Below are 18,123 nucleotides of genomic sequence, written 5' to 3' on the forward strand. Positions count from 1 at the left end.
TGCGGGAACTCCAACATGCACTCTCTTCTTCTCGCTCCTCCACCCCAGGACCGGATGGTATCCACATCCAAATGTTGCTGCATTTATCATACCATAGTCTGCGTTACCTCCTTCGCCTTTATAATCGAATTTGGACCGACAGTACTTTTCCCAGATGATGGTGGGAAGCTATCGTCGTTCCTGTTCCGAAACCTGGATAGGACAAACTTCTCCCCTCTAGCTATCGTCCCATTTCTCTCACGAGTAGTGTATGTAAGGTTTTGGAGCATATGGTGAATTGCCGTTTGGCTTGGTGGCTGGAGTCCTGCAGTCTTTTAACACCTGCCCAATGCGGTTTCCGAAAGCATCGTTCTGCAGTTGACCATCTTGTTGCTCTCTCTCTCTCTCTCTCTCTCTCCGGAAATGCCAACCAGTAGCAATATTTTTTGATCTGGAGAGAGTATATGATACCTGTTGGAGGACAGGCATCCTCCGCACACTGTTCTCTTGGGGCTTTCGTGGTCGGTTGCCCCTTTTTCTTCGCGAATTTATGGCAGAGCGCACATTTAAAGTGTGGGTGAACACTACTCTCTCCCGTACTTTCTCCCAAGAAAATGGGGTACCCCAGGGCTCCATGCTAGGTGTTGTACTGTTTGCCATTGCCATAAATCCAATTATGGATTGTCTCCTTCCTGATGTCTCGGGCTCCCTCTTTGTGGACGATTTTGCGATCTACTACAGCTCTCAACAGACCAGCCTTCTTGAACGACATCTCCAAGGCTGTCTCGATCGCCTCCACTCTTGGAGCATCGAAACAGGCTTCCGCTTTTCTCCCAGTAAGACCGTTTGTGTTAATTTTTGGCATCGTACGGAGTTTCTTCCACCTTCCTTACATCTAGGACCTGTCAACCTTCTGTTTTCGGACATCGCTAAATTCTTCGGTCTTATGTTTGACAGAAAACTGTGCTGGTCCTCCCACATTTCCTATCTTTCGGCTCGCTGTCTGCGATCACTCAACAACCTCCATGTCCTGAATGGTACCTCCTGGGGAGCAGACCGAGTGGTCCTTCTCCGCCTCGGTCGCGCCTTAGTGCGCTCGAAATTGGACTATGGAAGCATAGTTTACTCCTCAGCTCGGCCGTCTATTCTTCGGCGTCTCGACTATCCACCACTGTGGATTACGTTTAGTGTCTGGAGCTTTTTACACTAGCGCTGTGGAAAGCCTTTATGCTGAGACTGCTGAACCTCCGCTGTCCAATCGGCGAGCTGTCCTTCTAAGTCGTTATGCTAGCCATTTGTCTTCCATGCCTGCTAATCTGGCCCATGACATTTTTTTTCGACGCCTCCTTGGATTTAGGGTATGCAGGCCGCCCTTCCTCCCTACTACCACCCGGAGTCCGCTTCCGTCAACTGCTACATTCTCTTTCCTTCCGTTTTCCTAAAACTTTCTTGATAACTTGGGGTACAACACCGCCTTGGCTCCATCCCTGGACCTACCTGCTTCGTGACCTTTGTCAGTTTCCCAAGGATGGTACCCCTTCACTTTTTTATCGTTGGGCATTTTCTGCTCTATTTGCACAAATGAAGGAAGCCACATTTATTTACACTGACGGCTCAAAAACATCGTTTGGTGTAGGGAGTGCCTATATTGTTGGCGACACCCCAAATCGATTTCGGCTTCCCAACCAGTGTTCGGTTTATACTGCGGAGCTTTACGGTGTTCTCCAGGCTGTCCAATACATCTGTCGTGATCAGCGGATACATTATGTTATCTGTTCAGATTCTCTCAGATCTCTCCTCAGTCTCCAAGCTCTCTACCCTGTCCACCCCCTGGTCCATCGGATTCAGGACTGCCTCCACTTGCTCCACTTGGGGGGCATCTCGGTGACGTTCCTCTGGATCCCAGGACTCGTTGGTATCTGTGGAAATGAGGCCGCCGATATAGTGGCCAAGGCTGCAGTCTCTCTTCTTCGGCCAGCTATTCGCACGATTCCCTTCGCCGATCTACGGAGTGTTTTATGTCGTCGTGTTGTTCTTTTATGGCATGCACATTGGTCGACACGTCCCCATAATAAATTGCGGGACGTGAAAGCTCTTCCCTGTCTTGGACCTCTTCCTCCCGAACGCGTCGTCGGGAGGAGGTAATTTTAACTAGACTCCGGATAGGGCACTGTCTTTTTAGCCATCGACATCTGTTAAGCGGCGATCCTCCCCCACTTGTCCCCACTGCTCTCAGCTGTGGACGGTAAGACATCTTTTACTTGAGTGCCCCTGTTTTACTCCTTTACGCGCCCGTCTACAGCTGTCACCTGAAATATCGTCCATTTTAGCAGATGACACGCACTCAGCCGATCGTGTTCTTGAGTTTATTAGTGCCAGTGAGATGACGTCAGTCATTTGAAGCTCTTTTTGGGGACAACCAACCCCTTTCTGTAGTGGTTTTTTAAGCTTTCCATCTGCTTTTAGTTCCTCCAATTTTTTGAGTTTCGTTCCCATTGCTGCTGGTTTCCATTTTCGTTTTTTACCTTTCCATAAGTCACAGACCGGGCGCTAATGACCATAGCAGTTCTGCGCCTTAAAAACAAAAAAATGTCGATACCCAGGGGTCAATGAACTGAAGGCATTCCTCAAAACTCCAACAGGCTTCCAAGTCTTACGAATTCGAATATCGTGCTGGAGTGCAGTACTAGTCTGCAATGTATCAATGCCACAAGCGCAACTGTTACAGCCAATTTCTGCTGTAGGCAATGTCCTCTCATCACCACCCCTCTCTTCCAGGAGTACAAGCTACTGTACGACTAGTGAAAAAGTGATTTCTTTGATCAAATATCGAGAAGGGTTGCAAGGCACCTGTCTGCCAGTGCAATGCTTGGCTATGGAATAAAATAACTTGACACATTACAGTCCCATTGGCACCTTCAGCCTATCGAGGCAACGATTTGAGTGTATCCGCATTGACATTATGGGACCCTCACTGCCGTCAAAAAGATGTCAATACTGCCCAATAGTGATTGACTGTTTCTCTTGTTGGCTTGAAGGGTACCCAATGAAAGATGGAACTGTAGCCATGACCACCTTTTGTGAGTGGATTCCATGTTTTGGTGTTCCCCACCCCACCACATCACCACCGATCAGGGCCAATAGTTAGTCACACCTCTTTAAAGCACTTTCCACATTGCTTGGCACCTATGAATTGAAACCTGTGCCTACCACACTCGTGTCAGTGTTCTCTTTGTGTATGACTGTATTGACAAAGGCTTACTCAGATGCCATAGAGTATTGGACTAGTAGCCTACCTGTTGTCCTACTAGACCTTCCTACAACTTTCAGAGAAGACCTTAATGCAACTGTGGTTGAGTTAGTGTATGGACAAACACACCTTCACTAATGTATCAAGGTTGTTGAATGGTAGACTGAGCTAGATGCAATGGACATTCAATTTCGGAAATTGTAAGGGAATTCAGTATTCAGAGAGCCACAGTGTCAAGAGTGTACAGAGAATATCATATTTCAGACATTTCCCCTCACCATAAACAACGCATTGGCCACTGACAGATAAGCAATAATGCATGAAATAACCGCAGAAATCAATGTGGGACATACAATGGATGCATCGGTTACAACAGTGTGGCAAAATTTGCCATTAATGGGCTATGGCAGCAGATGACTGACGTGAATGCATTTGCTAATAGCAAATCATCGGCTGCTGTGCCACTCATAGGCTCGTGACTATATCAGTTGGGCCCTAGACGATTGGAAAACTGTGGCCTGGTCAGACGAGTCCTGATTTCAACTGGTAAGGGCAGATGGGTTCGAGTGTGGCGCAGACACCACAGAGTTACAGACCCAAGTTGTCAACAAAGGACTGTGCAAGCTAGTGGTGGCTCCATAATGGTGTAGGCTTTGTTTACATGAAATGGACTGGGTCGTCTGGTCCAACTGAATCAGTCATTGATGGAAAATGGTTATGCTCAGGTACTTGAAGATATTTGCAGCCATTCGTGGGCTTAATGTTCCCATAAAAATGTGGATTTAATTTTTATAAATGACAGTGCGCCATGTCACTGAACCACAATTGTTCACAATTGGCTTGCAGAACATTCTGGACATTCAGGCAAATAATTTGGCTATCCAAATAGCCCAACATGAATCAAATTGAACATTTATGGTACTTAATTGAGAGGTCAGTTAGTGCACAAAATTGTGCACCGACAACACTTTCACAATTATGGACAGCTATAGAAGAATGATGGCTCTGTATTTCTGCAGAGGTCTTCCAACTACTTGTTAAGCCCATGCCATGTCTAGCTGCGGTATTACGCTGGGCAAAAGGTGGTTTTACAGGATGCTACCTGGTGCTACTGATAGGACGGTAACGGCAGGATGTTAAAAATCTTCTATCTGCTGACAAAGGCTCCACCTCTGTTGTTGCAAGGATTACCTTGCAGAAGCACTCACAAATCTGTCAGATTCGTCCCTCTATAAATCATGCCACAATGATTCCATTCCAGCAGGATCTCCAGCCTCTTCTCAAATCCTTAGGCCCATCCCAGAACTCTCCCCAGAGTACATTTCTCTCCTCACCCCTTTCACTCCCTGAACTCTTAACTTCATCATGCTTCCTGAAGTCCATAAACCAAACCATCCGGGACGTCCCATTGTAACCAGTTACTGTGCCCGCACTGAGAGAATCTCTGCTGCCATGGGACCAACACCTTTCGTCTATTACCTACAATCTCCCCTCCTGTACAAAAGATACCAAACCATTCCTTTCACCAATTCTCCATAGTTCCTGTTCCTTTACCATGTGCTGCCCTGCTCGTCACTATTGACGCCACCTCCCTTTACATTAACATCGTCTAATGCCCATGGCCTAGCTGCTATTGAACACTACCTTTCCCATCGCCCAACAAGTTCCAAACCTACAACCTCGTTCCTGGCCACCCGGACCAACTACATCATCACCCACAATTACTTCTCCTTTGAAGGCATCACCTACAAACAAATACGGGGTATGACAGTGGGCATGGCACCATCCTTTGCCATCCCATTCATGGGTCATCTAGAGGAATTCTTCCTAACTACCCAGGATCAGAAAGCTCTCAATTGGTTCAGATTCATTGATGACATCTTCGTGATTTGGATTTAGGGTGAGGATACCCTACCCACATTCCTCCAGAGCCTCAACATCTTCTCCTCCATTTGCTTTACCTGGTGCTCCTCTATCCAACAAGCCACTTTCCTCAAATTTGACCTCCACCTCAGAGATGGCTATAACAGTACCTCCATCCATACGAAACCTAATGACTGCCACCAGTATCCCAACTAAGACAGCTGCCACCCATTCCATATCAAGAAGTCCTTTCTGTACAGCTTAGCCACCCATGGCCATCACATCTGTAGTGACAAGCAGTCCTTTTTGAGATATATTATGGGTCTCACAGACCGAGGCCTTCACAGACCGTAATTACTCTCTCAACATTGTACAGAAACAATCTCCCACTCCTTACCTCCCTCGTCATTGTCAACCTCCCACAATCCCACCGTCTGTCCACAGAGGAGCATTCCCCTCATAACTCAGTACCACTGGGGACTGGAGCAGCTGACTTGCATTCTCTGCCAGTGTTTAGACTACCTCTCGTCGTACACTGAAATGAGGAATGTCCTACCCACTATCCTCCACATCCTCCCATAGTGGTATTCTACCACCCACCGAATTTACACAGTATCCTCATCCATCCTTACACAACTCCTGCTCCCAATCTCTTGCCTCATGGCTCATATCCCTTTAATAGACATTGCAAGACTTGCCCCATACATCATCCTGTGATTACATAATCCACTCCAGTCACAAGCATGACCTGTCCTATCAAAGGCAGGGCTACCTACAAAATCAGTCATGTGATCTAAAAGCTAAGCAGCAACCACCGTGCTTTGTTCTACGTGAACGTGACTACCAGCAAACTGTCTGTCCACATGAATGGCCACTGACGAAATGTGGCCAAGAAACAGTAGGACCACTCAGTTGCTGAGCATTATCCAACACAACATCCTCCATTTCAGTGACTGCTTCACAGCCTGTGCCATCTGGATCCTTTCTAACAACACCAGCTTTTTGGAATTGTGCAGGTGGGAACTCTCTCTGCTTTGTATACTATGTTTCCAAAACCCTCTTAGCCTCAACCTTCGTTTGTCATTCTTCACTCACCTATCCCGTTCCCTGTTCCCACTCCACAGCCTTCTATTCCACAAGTGCAACCCACAGTCTGTCTACTTTACTCCTTTTCTGCTCCTGCCCCCTCCAATTCCTCACCCCACTTCCTCCGTCTAACTTCCCAACTGCAGCTAGCTGCCCTACCCTCTCTCCACCTCATTTTGTACACTCCCACAAACAGCACTTTACTATCCCCCACAGGTACCCTGCTCTTTCTCTCCCTCCCTATCCCAGCCTTCTCTTTGACCCACCACCCATATTGCTTCTCCCATCATGCACAGTTGATTACAGTCTGGTGTCAGCAGACAGAGACAGTGGTGGTGTAGGAGATCTGTGTGTGTGTGTGTGTGTGTGTGTGTGTGTGTGTGTGTGTGTGCGCGTGTGGGTATTTTGTCTATTGCAGAAGATAGTCTTCTTGCTGAAAGCTTACAGGTGTAGTAGTCTTTCTGTTGTGTCTGTCTGTGACTCAACATCTCTGTTATATGCTGAGTTGCAATCTATCCTTTCCGTAACATTGTTAGTATTCCATTCTGAATTTTCCATTGTTTGATTTTGCCTGACAGCTTTCCTTCCACTGTGTAACCCAGTGCTGTTTTCCTTTGTTATTATTTTCTATCATTACTGTACTCGGTACCCATCCTTTTGTTTCTCTTCTTTCCTGTTTTGTACGGTTACCTTCCAAACTGCACCGTACACCTCACTGATTGATATTAGTGCATCATCTCAAGTCCCCCATTACTCTCACCTGCCCCCCCCCCCTCCCCCTGCCCCTTTCTTTCTGCTCTCACTAATCTAATTTGATCTAGGCACACCTGCTGTCCCCCTTCTTCATACCAATCCACCCACTGAACTTCAACCCACATTATAATCTCTTTTATTTATCCTTGATCTCATTGTGTTTTCTCATTAATTTTAGTTTATCACCTTTTCCTATCGGCCTTCTCCTTTAGGTTTCATCATGTTTCCCCATACTTCATCCATTCTGTCGTCTTTGTGATTTTTCCCATATATTTTGGTGTATTTTGCGAATTTTTTTGCACATATTTCCACATTATTTACAATTTTTTACGCATTTTTGTCCTCCAATGCGAATCCTTGCTTCTTCCACCTGTGCCAATACAGAAGAGTTTCCTTATCCCTAGCCAGAATCCAGTCCCAAATGCTGTTTGTGTATTGTTTCTTGGCTCATGGCATTGCCACAAATGACCTTACCATCAAATTATCCATCTCTGGCTGCAGCCCCTCCTCCTACGATGACCTCCATCTGTTAAAATTCCACCATTCCTTAACCGTCATAAACGTAATCCAGCAAAACCACGAGATTCCACCAGTCCTTCACCCTCATCAACATAATCCAGCAAAACCATGTGTATCTGGCCAAATCCACCTTGCAGTACCTGCTCTCCATCTTTAAAATTTGCTTGCTGCGCCATCTGCAATTCCTGAATCCCATCTCACACAGAAACTCATGCCCTCCAGTAACTAGAGCAGCATGCACATCATCACCTCAAAAAGCTCTCCACAACCTGTTCACATCCTGCTCTCGCCTTGGACTACCACTATCCACCACCTCTGCAACAGCCTCCAAACATCCCCCACACCTCTTCATAGCTGACAAACCCTTCCTTGTGGATTTACTACATTTACTGCACCCTCAAAAACTTCCTCCCACTCCCACACAGAATCCAGAGCCTAAACAGACCTGAAACATGATCATGGATCTTTGCTTCAAAAGTCTTAGCCCCACAGAAGTATCAGTCCTCTCCAAAGGTCTTATCTTTTGCCCAACTTCCAAATTAGTCCGTACTGGACTTGTTAAACACTCTCTCTCTTGCCAGGTCCCTACAGTGGAAACACTTTTTTGCCACTCCACCTTAGTCAATCTGAGACCAACATTGAATCCGGCTGGATTCAGTTCACTCTTTCCACCTATTATCCACACCCAAATCATCCCCAGTTGACTTTCCAGAATTTGTAACTTCAAACCTTGCTTAATTAACATTCCCCAGATCCATGAGCATGCAAGTTAACCTTACATATGCAGAAAGAACCGCAGTCCACCACCTAAAATCTAATCCCGACGTCATCAGCCTACCTGCTGACAAAGGGTCAACCACTGTTTTGAACTGCACGAAGTGTGGCAGGAGGAGTCCACCAGCTGTCAGATTCGTCCAACTACAAACCTTGCTACAGTGGCCCTATTCCAGAAATCTAGCAGAATCCCCAGTCTCTCCTCAAATGGTTCAGGCCCATCCCAGAACCCTTCTTTCTTTGCACTCCTACCTCCTACACACCACCTCAAGACCGTAAACCAAACCATCCAGGACATGCCATTATGACCAGTTACTACGCTTCCACTTAGAGAATCACTGCTCTAGTAGACCAGCACCTTCAGTCTATTACCAGCAACATATCATCCTGCCCAGCATAACATTCTTCACTTTAATGAGTGCTTCACAGCCTGTGCCATCTGGATCCTTCCTACTAACATGAGCTTTTCTGAATTGCACAGGTGGGAACCCTCCCTGTAATATATCCTACGTTCCCGTAACCCTCCTGGGCTCAATCTTAGTCATCGTCCTTCCCTGTTACCAGTCATCGTCCTTCCCTGTTACCATTCCACAGCCCTCTGCTCCAAAAGTACAGCCTAGTTTTTTTACCTCGAGAAACTACCTAAAATCTGACACGAATGTGGGCATGTAAAGCTATGATTGATAATGCAAAGGAATATTGGCTTGTTACATGTGGCTCAGCTGTCTGTGCCCAGACTTTGCTAAACTGCTGTGAGGCAAGTTTTTGTTTCATGTTTGTTGAGGACACAGCAGTCTCGACTGACATCTTATGAAAGTAAAATCGCGTCGACAGTGTCATTTCACCCCTAAGGTGCTGCTAGTGGCACTGTTCCATCATTGCAGATTTCAAATCACTGTGACTCCAAATGTTAGAAGAAATTATTTGTGTTCTTCTGATCGTTTCTTACTATTCTTGTAACTTCCCTTGCACACTTTTTGGTTTTTTAGTGTATACTGGAGCGAGGAACAGATGTGGTTCATGGACAGAGAATTCAGATATTTAATTATTCTAATTAATATATAATAAGATATTAATATATAATAAGACATTTAATTATTCTACGTCTAATATCAAATAGTAAAAGTAATACATAACTTTGTTTTCTATAGTTGCAGCGTCAATTACTAACAGTAGATTTGAATGTTGAAATGCATACAGGTGCAAAGGTGTAGAATTAAGTCAGTCTTCAGTGTGATGACTATTCCATAGATGACGAGCCCTGGCAGCTACGAAAGTCTGTAAGTGAATCAAACAATGGAAAATCCAAGGATGGAATGTAACAATACCAGAGAAGGAAAGTTGCTATTCTCCAAATAGCGGAGATGGTGAGTCGTGATAGGCACACAATTATAGCTTTTGGCCATTAAGGCTTTTGTCAGCAGCGCGCGCGCGCACACACACACACACACACACACACACACACACACACACACACACTCACACTCACACTTGCAAACGCAAACGTAACTTGCACACATGTCTGCAGTCTTAGAGAACTGAAACCACACTGACAAAGGCCTTAATGGCCAAAAGCTATAATTGTGTGAATCTTTTTGTTGTACCTATCATGACTCAGCATCTCCGCTATATGGTGAGTAGCAACTTTTCTTCCCTGGTATTGTCAAAGTCTGTAAATGTTATGAAATAGCAAACACAGAAAATGGGGCTCCCTGCATCAATGTTTGAACTAATTATTTAATTGGATAGATAAAGAATCTACTCACCAAATGGCGCTAGAACACACACGTAAAAGACTTATGTGACTGGCAAGCTTTCAGATCCAGTGGCTCCTTCTTCAGGCAGAAGGGTGAAGGAAAAGGACTTGGAGAGGTCTAGGAAAAGGGGTAGGTTTTGGGTAAGTCACCCAGGACTGCAGGTCAGAGGAGAGTTAGCGTTAGGGATGAGAAGGAATCTCTCTCATCCGGTATGGAAAGTCTCCCATGACCTGTGGTTCGTGGTGATCTTCCCGAAATCTACCCCTTTTCCTAGATCTCTCCAGTCCTTTTCCTTCACCCTTCTTTCTTCCCTTTCAATCCTTCTGCTTGAAAAGGAGGAGCCACTGGCTCCGAATGCTTGTAAATCACAACAGTTGTTTATGTGTGTGTTCTGCCACTGCTTGGTGAATAGGTTTTTAATGTATCCAGTTAAATAATTTTATCAATGATTGAATGTTTGAACTAAAATAGATCTGCCGCTGGAGCTGTGGAGAGGGCGTGCTTGCATATCACTGGCAGCGACGTAAGTGTTCGTGGTAGCACACTTGTGCTGAGGTGGTGCCTGTAGGAAACATGGCAGCATGACTGCCGGCACGTGTGTTTTAAAGTACGGCCAACCGGGTGGCAGCCTATACAGCAACTATGGTCTTTTAGGCATAGTTTTTTTCCATGTGGTAATCACTGTTTTTTAGAGTTTCGTGTGAAATTCAAATTTTGAATTTCTTGTACAATGTGTTATTGCAGAGAGGTGTCTTCATGTATATCCAGGAGTTTAAATTATAACTTCTCCATACATTATTGTAAAAGTAAGCGTTCCTCTTATTACAATCTCATATACACTGTGACTGGCACCTGGTGTAAGTCATTTTGGTCTTTGCTAAACATGTATATTATCTGTAGTGCTTTTTTCTCATACAAGTAGTTATGTAACTTTTTTTTTTGTTACAGAAGAAGAAAAAATGGATGTCTCCTCAGCATAACCAGAGAATGACCCACCAGTATGCTTGAAGCTGTAAATTGTTTGTTGATGTGAATTGCACCTTTTACTGTATATATGACAATAAAAATAATTATAAGTAGTGTGTTTCTTTCTTATTTTCTGTAGTCACGTTTTGTTCTCATGGAGTCAGGTAATGTTCTCAGGCTAGCAATCATTGTTGCTAATAGTCTGTGAACATGGCTCGTCTCTTTTCCTATGTTCTCTTGTCTGAGTTTCATCAGTTGAGAATATTATAATATTAGGTGGGATATAATTAAGAAAGCAGTAGCGTTATCACGTTATTGTAAACTATATTCTGATAGTAATGTTCACATTACTTCCTTTCAGCTTTTCTATTCATGTTTGGACTCGTCTGGACTAAGTCAGCAATTTGAAGCATAATCTTTTGAATTATGATGATTTTGTTTGCAGCATTCATTTATTGTGCAAGTTCATTACATACTTTTCAGTTCAGAAATTATGCAGATGACTTGTAACATGTCTCTTGTTATGAAACTAATATTTAAATTAAATAATAAATTAATGATTTTGAAAGAGAGCAAACAATATGGGAAATTAACAACACTATTTTCTACTGTGACTGTGCTGAAATTATGTCAAAAGTAGAATGACTTCTTAGCTCACCCTCCTGATACACAGTTCAAAGGTAATCAGTGGCTAAAATATTAAATTTTTATTTATTATAAGGCAACAATGACAGTCACAGGGTCATTAACCTTTATTTTTAATTCTGATTTCATGGTCTCATCTAGCAAATATTCAGTGGCTACTCCATTACTACATGCATAATTCCTTTTGCTGACAATACTGCTTGCAGTCAGTTTTTAGTTTGGCGGAATGTTAGGTTACTATTGTATTGATTATCTATGGCAACATTCCAAGGATCTTGATATGGATTTTTATAAGCTGTTTATATGGAATAATTCCGAAGGTGTCGGGTGTGTGGAGCAAGTGCCAAAGGCCCAAAAGAGCAGCGTAATGCTCTCAGCATTTGTAGCATTTCTAATCGACATGTGGATCCCATTCTCGGCATATTGATTGATGCGAAATAGCGACGTCCGAAAATTTAGTCATCGAGAAATGTAGTCAGCTATTGCCAGATTTTGGTTTGACAGAGTTTCTAAACCTGAGAACTGTAAGTGTCACAAGCCTCCTTTTACAATAAACCAACATTGTACAGGTTGAGTCTAGAAAAGAATTAAAAAAAACACAAGCCGCTGTTGACAATGTTGTTTATTTATGCAAATAGCATCGTTACTGGTTTTAAACAGGCACATTCATCTTCAGACAGCGGATACAGCCAAACCTCGATATATCGAATCTCTAGAGGAGACAAAGTTCATTTGATATGTCGAGCTTTCCGGGGAAAGGAATATAGTCTACAACCCACAATTTTTTTATTACTGCACTGTGATTTTTTTGTGTTATGTAGGCCTATGTTTAGTTTCGGGAATATAAAAAAGTGAAACAATGGAAACTCTAGGTAGGAATATCAACTATGTAGGAAAAGATAAATTCCTACTTACTGTAGAGATGACTCGCTAAGGTGCAGACACACACAATTAAGACACATTGAATAAAAAGAGAGATACACACACTATTCATTCACACAAGCAAGCACACCCCACACACACGACTACCAACTCTGGCAGCTTGGGCTAGAATCCAGCCATCATGTGGGATTAAGCAGCAGTCCAGAGGGGGTGGGGGAGGGGAAGGGATAGCAGTGTATGGATGGGGGAAGGGAGGAGTGTGGTCTGGCAGTGTGTGCAGGAACTAGAATGCTAACAGGTGCAGCATCAGGTTGTTTTGGGACAGGGAGATGTTGAAAACAGAGTGAAAAAGGAGAGGAGGGGGAAAGGTGGATGGTGCGTTGGCAAAGGGTGGGAGACGAGAATTATGGGGAGGAAGTGATAGGACAGAGGGGTTGGAAACTGTTTGGTGGAGGCAGTATGTTACCGTAGGTTGAGGCTGGTATAATTGTGGGAGTGGAGAATATTTTTTACGGTTAACTCGCATCTGTGCAGTTCAGAAGCGCTGCTGCTAGAGAAGAGGATCCAGATGGCTCGGGTAGTGAAGCAGCCATCGATGACAAGCATGTTACGTTCAGCTGCATGTGGTCCACAGGGTGATCTACTTTGCTCTTGGCCACAGTTTGGCAGTGGCTTTTCATCATGATGGACAGCTAAAGGTATTAAAGGTGACGCTTTTGGATAGAACTGAAACTTGTGAGTTTGATATTCGTTGTGTTGTCATCTTCGGTGTTGTGGGCTGGCATTTGGACCACTTCATACCTGTACTTTTCTGTAGTGTTCTTCAGTATTCTTTGATGTAAGAGCTGCAATTTCTTCGCGGTGTTTGGTGAGAAAAAATGGTACTGTCACAGATTTTAATTGAGGGATAGCAGTGCGCGCACTGCCCTTGTCCACAAACACCACCACTTTTCGATTTTCATCAGTCAGTTTGCTATCAAAGTACTTTAACAGTTGGAGAACTCTTCTGAAGTCATCCATGCTTTCTTGCTTGCTGTGTACTCCACAGGAATCGACTTACACCTGGAAAAACATTGTGGTTTCTTTGGTGTTCCAATCATAAGTGGCTTAAATTTTTCTGTGTCGGTCATATTTGCTGCTAACAGAACGGTAGCACAATATTTGCTTAGCTTGCTGCTGCGACATTTTTCTCGTCAGAAAGTCAGACATTTATAAAAAAGTCAAAGTTCGTTTGTGTTTGACACCTGATCCGATTTGTAATTTTAAAGGATCCTCTGCAATTCTAACTTCTCATCACAGATTTTGCTATCCACACTGGCATGTACCTCACTTTTCGGAAAACAGTACTGTATCTTTTCCTAAAAATTTTCTAAACACCTGTTATTCGCATGAAATGTATTGTATCCCAATACTGTTGCAAAATAATCTGCCTTTTCTTTCCAAACGAGTCCCCCATTGTTCACATTATTGTTCCTCTGTTGTCGGAACCATTGCTCTAACACTCTTCCTACATCTTGGAAATCAGTATTTTGTCGTCATTTCTGACGTGTACCTTCATCTGTGGTAATCACGCGGTCTTCATTCTTGGTTGTTGTCAACAGTGTGTTTGCCAAAATTCCGAACACTTTCATTTTCTTCACTCCTGCTTTCACTTCGTCATTTAACTTTTGCTTTTCATCGATTATCAGACATTTACACTTAGAGAGAATAGGTGAGATATGCGGCTCACATCTGATCAAAACAAACACTGTCTCAGATTGCACCTGCATGGAAAGCATGGGAACTGCAACTCGACACAGATCTCACTGACGCATTGATGCAGGGAGACGAGGGAATGGGATTCCCCTATTTGCATGCACTTTGATATGTGAGGTACCATACAAAAGACTTTGTCATATAGAGGTGACTTTGATATAGAATGTTTTTGTCCACTGAACCTCGATATATAGAGGTAAAAATCTGCATTCTCGAGCCTTCGAAAAACTTCAATATAATGGGTTTTCTTCAAAATGTCAAGGTTTTGGGCTTCCAAGGGAAGGAAATGAAGAAAAAATTTGATATAGGCAGGTCTTCGATGTATCGAGGTTTGAGTACACACATTTGCTTACGTTTACACTATTTTCTTGGTTCTTGTGATGAAAGCTCCGTGGGCCAGTGGTGCCCTATAGCTAGAAAAGACCTATTTAAATGTAAGTATCCCCAACAACAATTGAACACAATGTAAACAAATCTTTAAAGTTGAGTGGTTGGAGTTAGTTCACTTACGTCAAAAATCCCATGTTTTTCTGTCGCGTTGTTGTTTGCTCGTGTGAATGAAATGCTGAAGAGTATATGAAGCACTTTATTTGATGTATATATATTCACCTTGTGTAAAGTATTAGACCTGTGCACCTACACACTGGAAAGTTTTTGTCACGTGAGAAAATGTATACAAAGACGGTGATATCACAAATATGTCAGTGCCGAAGAATTTCTGTGAGTATGAACTTTGATATGGCAGTAGAAAATTTACAAAGTATAACATGTCTTTACGAGCAATATATGTTCAGTGAGCACTAATTACAAATAAAGTAAACAAATGTAGAAACTAGTTTGTTAGAAAATGCTACGTAAATATTATTATTTTGTAAATTTTGAGGTGTACACAGGGAAGAATATAAATTGCGAGAGATAAGTGTATATAATCAAACAGACATTAAGACAGTGGATTTTATATTAACATATGATGACTAGTTGAAAGTAAGTAAAGTAAATTATTTTATTAATGTGTGACAGAGTAGGCTGTTACATTTTAGTGTAGTGTTTCATGTTGTTATTGTCAAAGGGACCAGTGTTTGTTCATTTATGTTTCAAATTGGGAATTAAATGAATGAAATTTTGTAGAAAGACTGCATCGACTAACTGTTCATTAAGGTCATTTTCAAAAAAATAGCATTAAGAATACCTCACCAGGTACTGATGAATGTTCACGCTTTTAAAAGGAGCGAAAGAAACCTAACAAACACTGATCTCAACATCGATTCTGATAAGCAATGCCTATCAGCCCATGTAACTCCAAACTATATAAAAGTTAATATTAAAGTTGGTTACGGCACCACTAATATTAATGTTGGTTACGGCACCACTAAAATAGTTACAGCAAAATGTGAAGTCATGCAGATTAAGACAGAGATAAAAATGCAGTACAAAAGTAAAGACTAACTTACCAAACATCTGTACAATTTACATGTACAACTAGGAAATAGCCTTTCTAACTTAGTTTCATATAAGGCCTACAATACATTGAGGACATCATTCAGAACCCCATCATAACAAATAACTTGAAGCTCTGAAAATAGGATATAAAAAAAATAGAGGGAAACATTCCATGTGCCAAAAGTATATCTAAAAACAAAGACGATGTGACTTACCAAACGAAAGTGCTGGCATGTCGATAGACACACGAACATACACACAAAATTCAAGCTTTCGCAACCAACGGTTGCTTCATCAGGAAAGAGGGAAGGAGAGGGAAAGACGAAAGGATATGGGTTTTAAGGGAGAGGGCAAGAAGTCATTCCAATCCCGGGAGCGGAAAGACTTAACTTAGGGGGAAAAAAGGACAGGTATACACTCGTGCACGCACACACACACACACACACACACACACACACACACACACAGAGACACAAGCAGACATTTGTAAAGGCAAAGAGTTTGGGCAGAGATGTCAGTCGAGGCAGAAGTACAGACGCAAAGATGTTGTTGAATGACAGGTGAGGTATGAGCGGCGGCAACTTGAAATTAGCGGAGGTTGAGACTTGGTGGGTAACGAGAAGAGAGGATATACTGAAGGGCAAGTTCCCATCTCCGGAGTTCTGACAGGTTGGTGTTAGTGGGAAGTAGCCAGATAACCCGGACGGTGTAACACTGTGCCAAGATGTGCTGGCCGTGCACCAAGGCATGTTTAGCCACAGGGTGATCCTCATTACCAACAAACACTGTCCGCCAGTGTCCATTCATGTGAATGGACAGTTTGTTGCTGGTCATTCCCACATAGAAAGCTTCACAGTGTAGGCAGGTCAGTTGGTAAATCACGTGGGTGCTTTCACACGTGGCTCTGCCTTTGATCGTGTAAACCTTCCGGGTTACAGGACTGGAGTAGGTGGTGGTGGGAGGGTGCATGGGACAGGTTTTACACCGGGGGCGGTTACAAGGGTAGGAACCAGAGGGTAGGGAAGGTGGTTTGGGGATTTCATAGGGATGAACCAAGAGGTTACGAAGCTTAGGTGGACGGCGGAAAGACACTCTTGGTGGAGTGGGGAGGATTTCATGAAGGATGGATCTCATTTCAAGGCAGGATTTGAGGAAGTCGTATCCCTGCTGGAGAGCCACATTCAGAGTCTGATCCAGTCCCGGAAAGTATCCTGTCACAAGTGGGGCACTTTTGGGGTTCTTCTGTGGGAGGTTCTGGGTTTGAGAGGATGAGGAAGTGGCTCTGGTAATTTGCTTCTGTATCAGGTCGGGAGGGTAGTTGCGGGACGCGAAAGCTGTTTTCAGGTTGTTGGTGTAATGGTTCAGGGATTCCGGACAAGAGCAGATTCGTTTGCCATGAAGACCTAGGCTGTAGGGAAGGGACCGTTTGATGTGGAATGGGTGGCAGCTGTCATAATGGAGGTACTGTTGCTTGTTGGTGGGTTTGATGTGGACGGACGTGTGAAGCTGGGCATTGTACAGATGGAGGTCAACGTCAAGGAAAGTGGCATGGGATTTGGAGTAGGACCAGGTGAATCTGATGGAACCAAAGGAGTTGAGGTTGGAGAGGAAATACTAGAGTAGTTCTTCACTGTGAGTCCAGATCATGAAGATGTCATAAATAAATCTGTACCAAACTTTGGGTTGGCAGGCCTGGGTAACCAAGAAGGTTTCCTCTAAGCGACCCATAAATAGGTTGGCGTACGAGGGGGCCATCCGGGTACCCATGGCTGTTCCCTTTAATTGTTGGTATGTCTGGCCTTCGAAAGTGAAGAAGTTGTGAGTCAGGATGAGGCTGGCTAAGGTAATGAGGAAAGAGGTTTTAGGTAGAGTGGTAGGTGATCGGCGTGAAAGGAAGTGCTGCATTGCAGCGAGGCCCTGGACGTGCGGAATATTTGTGTATAAGGAAGTGGCGTCAATGGTTACAAGGATGGTTTCTGGGGGTAACAGATTGGGTAAGGATTCCAGGCGTTCGAGAAACTGGTTGTTATCTTTGATGAAGGATGGGAGACTGCATGTAATGGGTTGAAGGTGTTGATCTACGTAGGCAGAGATATGTTCTGTGGGGGCTTGGTAACCAGCTGCAATGGGGCGGCTGGGATGATTGGGTTTGTGAATTTTAGGAAGAAGGTAGGGGTGCGGGGTGTCGGTGGGGTCAGGAGGTTGATGGAGTCAGGTGAAAGGTTTTGTAGGGGGCCTAAGGTTCTGAGGATTCCTTGAAGCTCCGCCTGGACATCAGGAATGTGATTACCTTGGCAAACTTTGTATGTAGTGTTGTCTGAAAGCTGACGCAGTCCCTCAGCCACATACCCCCTACAATCAAGTACCATGGTCGTGAAACCCTTGTCCGCCGGAAGAATGACGATGGATCGGTCAGCCTTCAGATCACGGATAGCCTGGGCTTCAGCAGTGGTG

General features: G+C 43.8%; 1 protein-coding gene across 1 annotated transcript in view; it reads left to right on the forward strand.

The window, feature by feature from the left end:
* LOC124545427 (ruvB-like 2) overlaps positions 1 to 11,060 on the forward strand; it is an 87,852-nt gene extending 76,792 nt beyond the window's left edge. Inside the window, exon 11 of the mRNA XM_047124347.1 lies at positions 10,930 to 11,060. Within this exon, the coding sequence (XP_046980303.1) occupies positions 10,930 to 10,961 (32 nt within the window). The 3' untranslated portion in view covers positions 10,962 to 11,060. The remainder of the gene's footprint in view (positions 1 to 10,929) is intronic.
* Positions 11,061 to 18,123: the final 7,063 nt, after the last annotated feature.

Source organism: Schistocerca americana, chromosome 8, assembly GCF_021461395.2.
Source record: "Schistocerca americana isolate TAMUIC-IGC-003095 chromosome 8, iqSchAmer2.1, whole genome shotgun sequence".
NCBI lineage: Eukaryota > Metazoa > Arthropoda > Insecta > Orthoptera > Acrididae > Schistocerca > Schistocerca americana.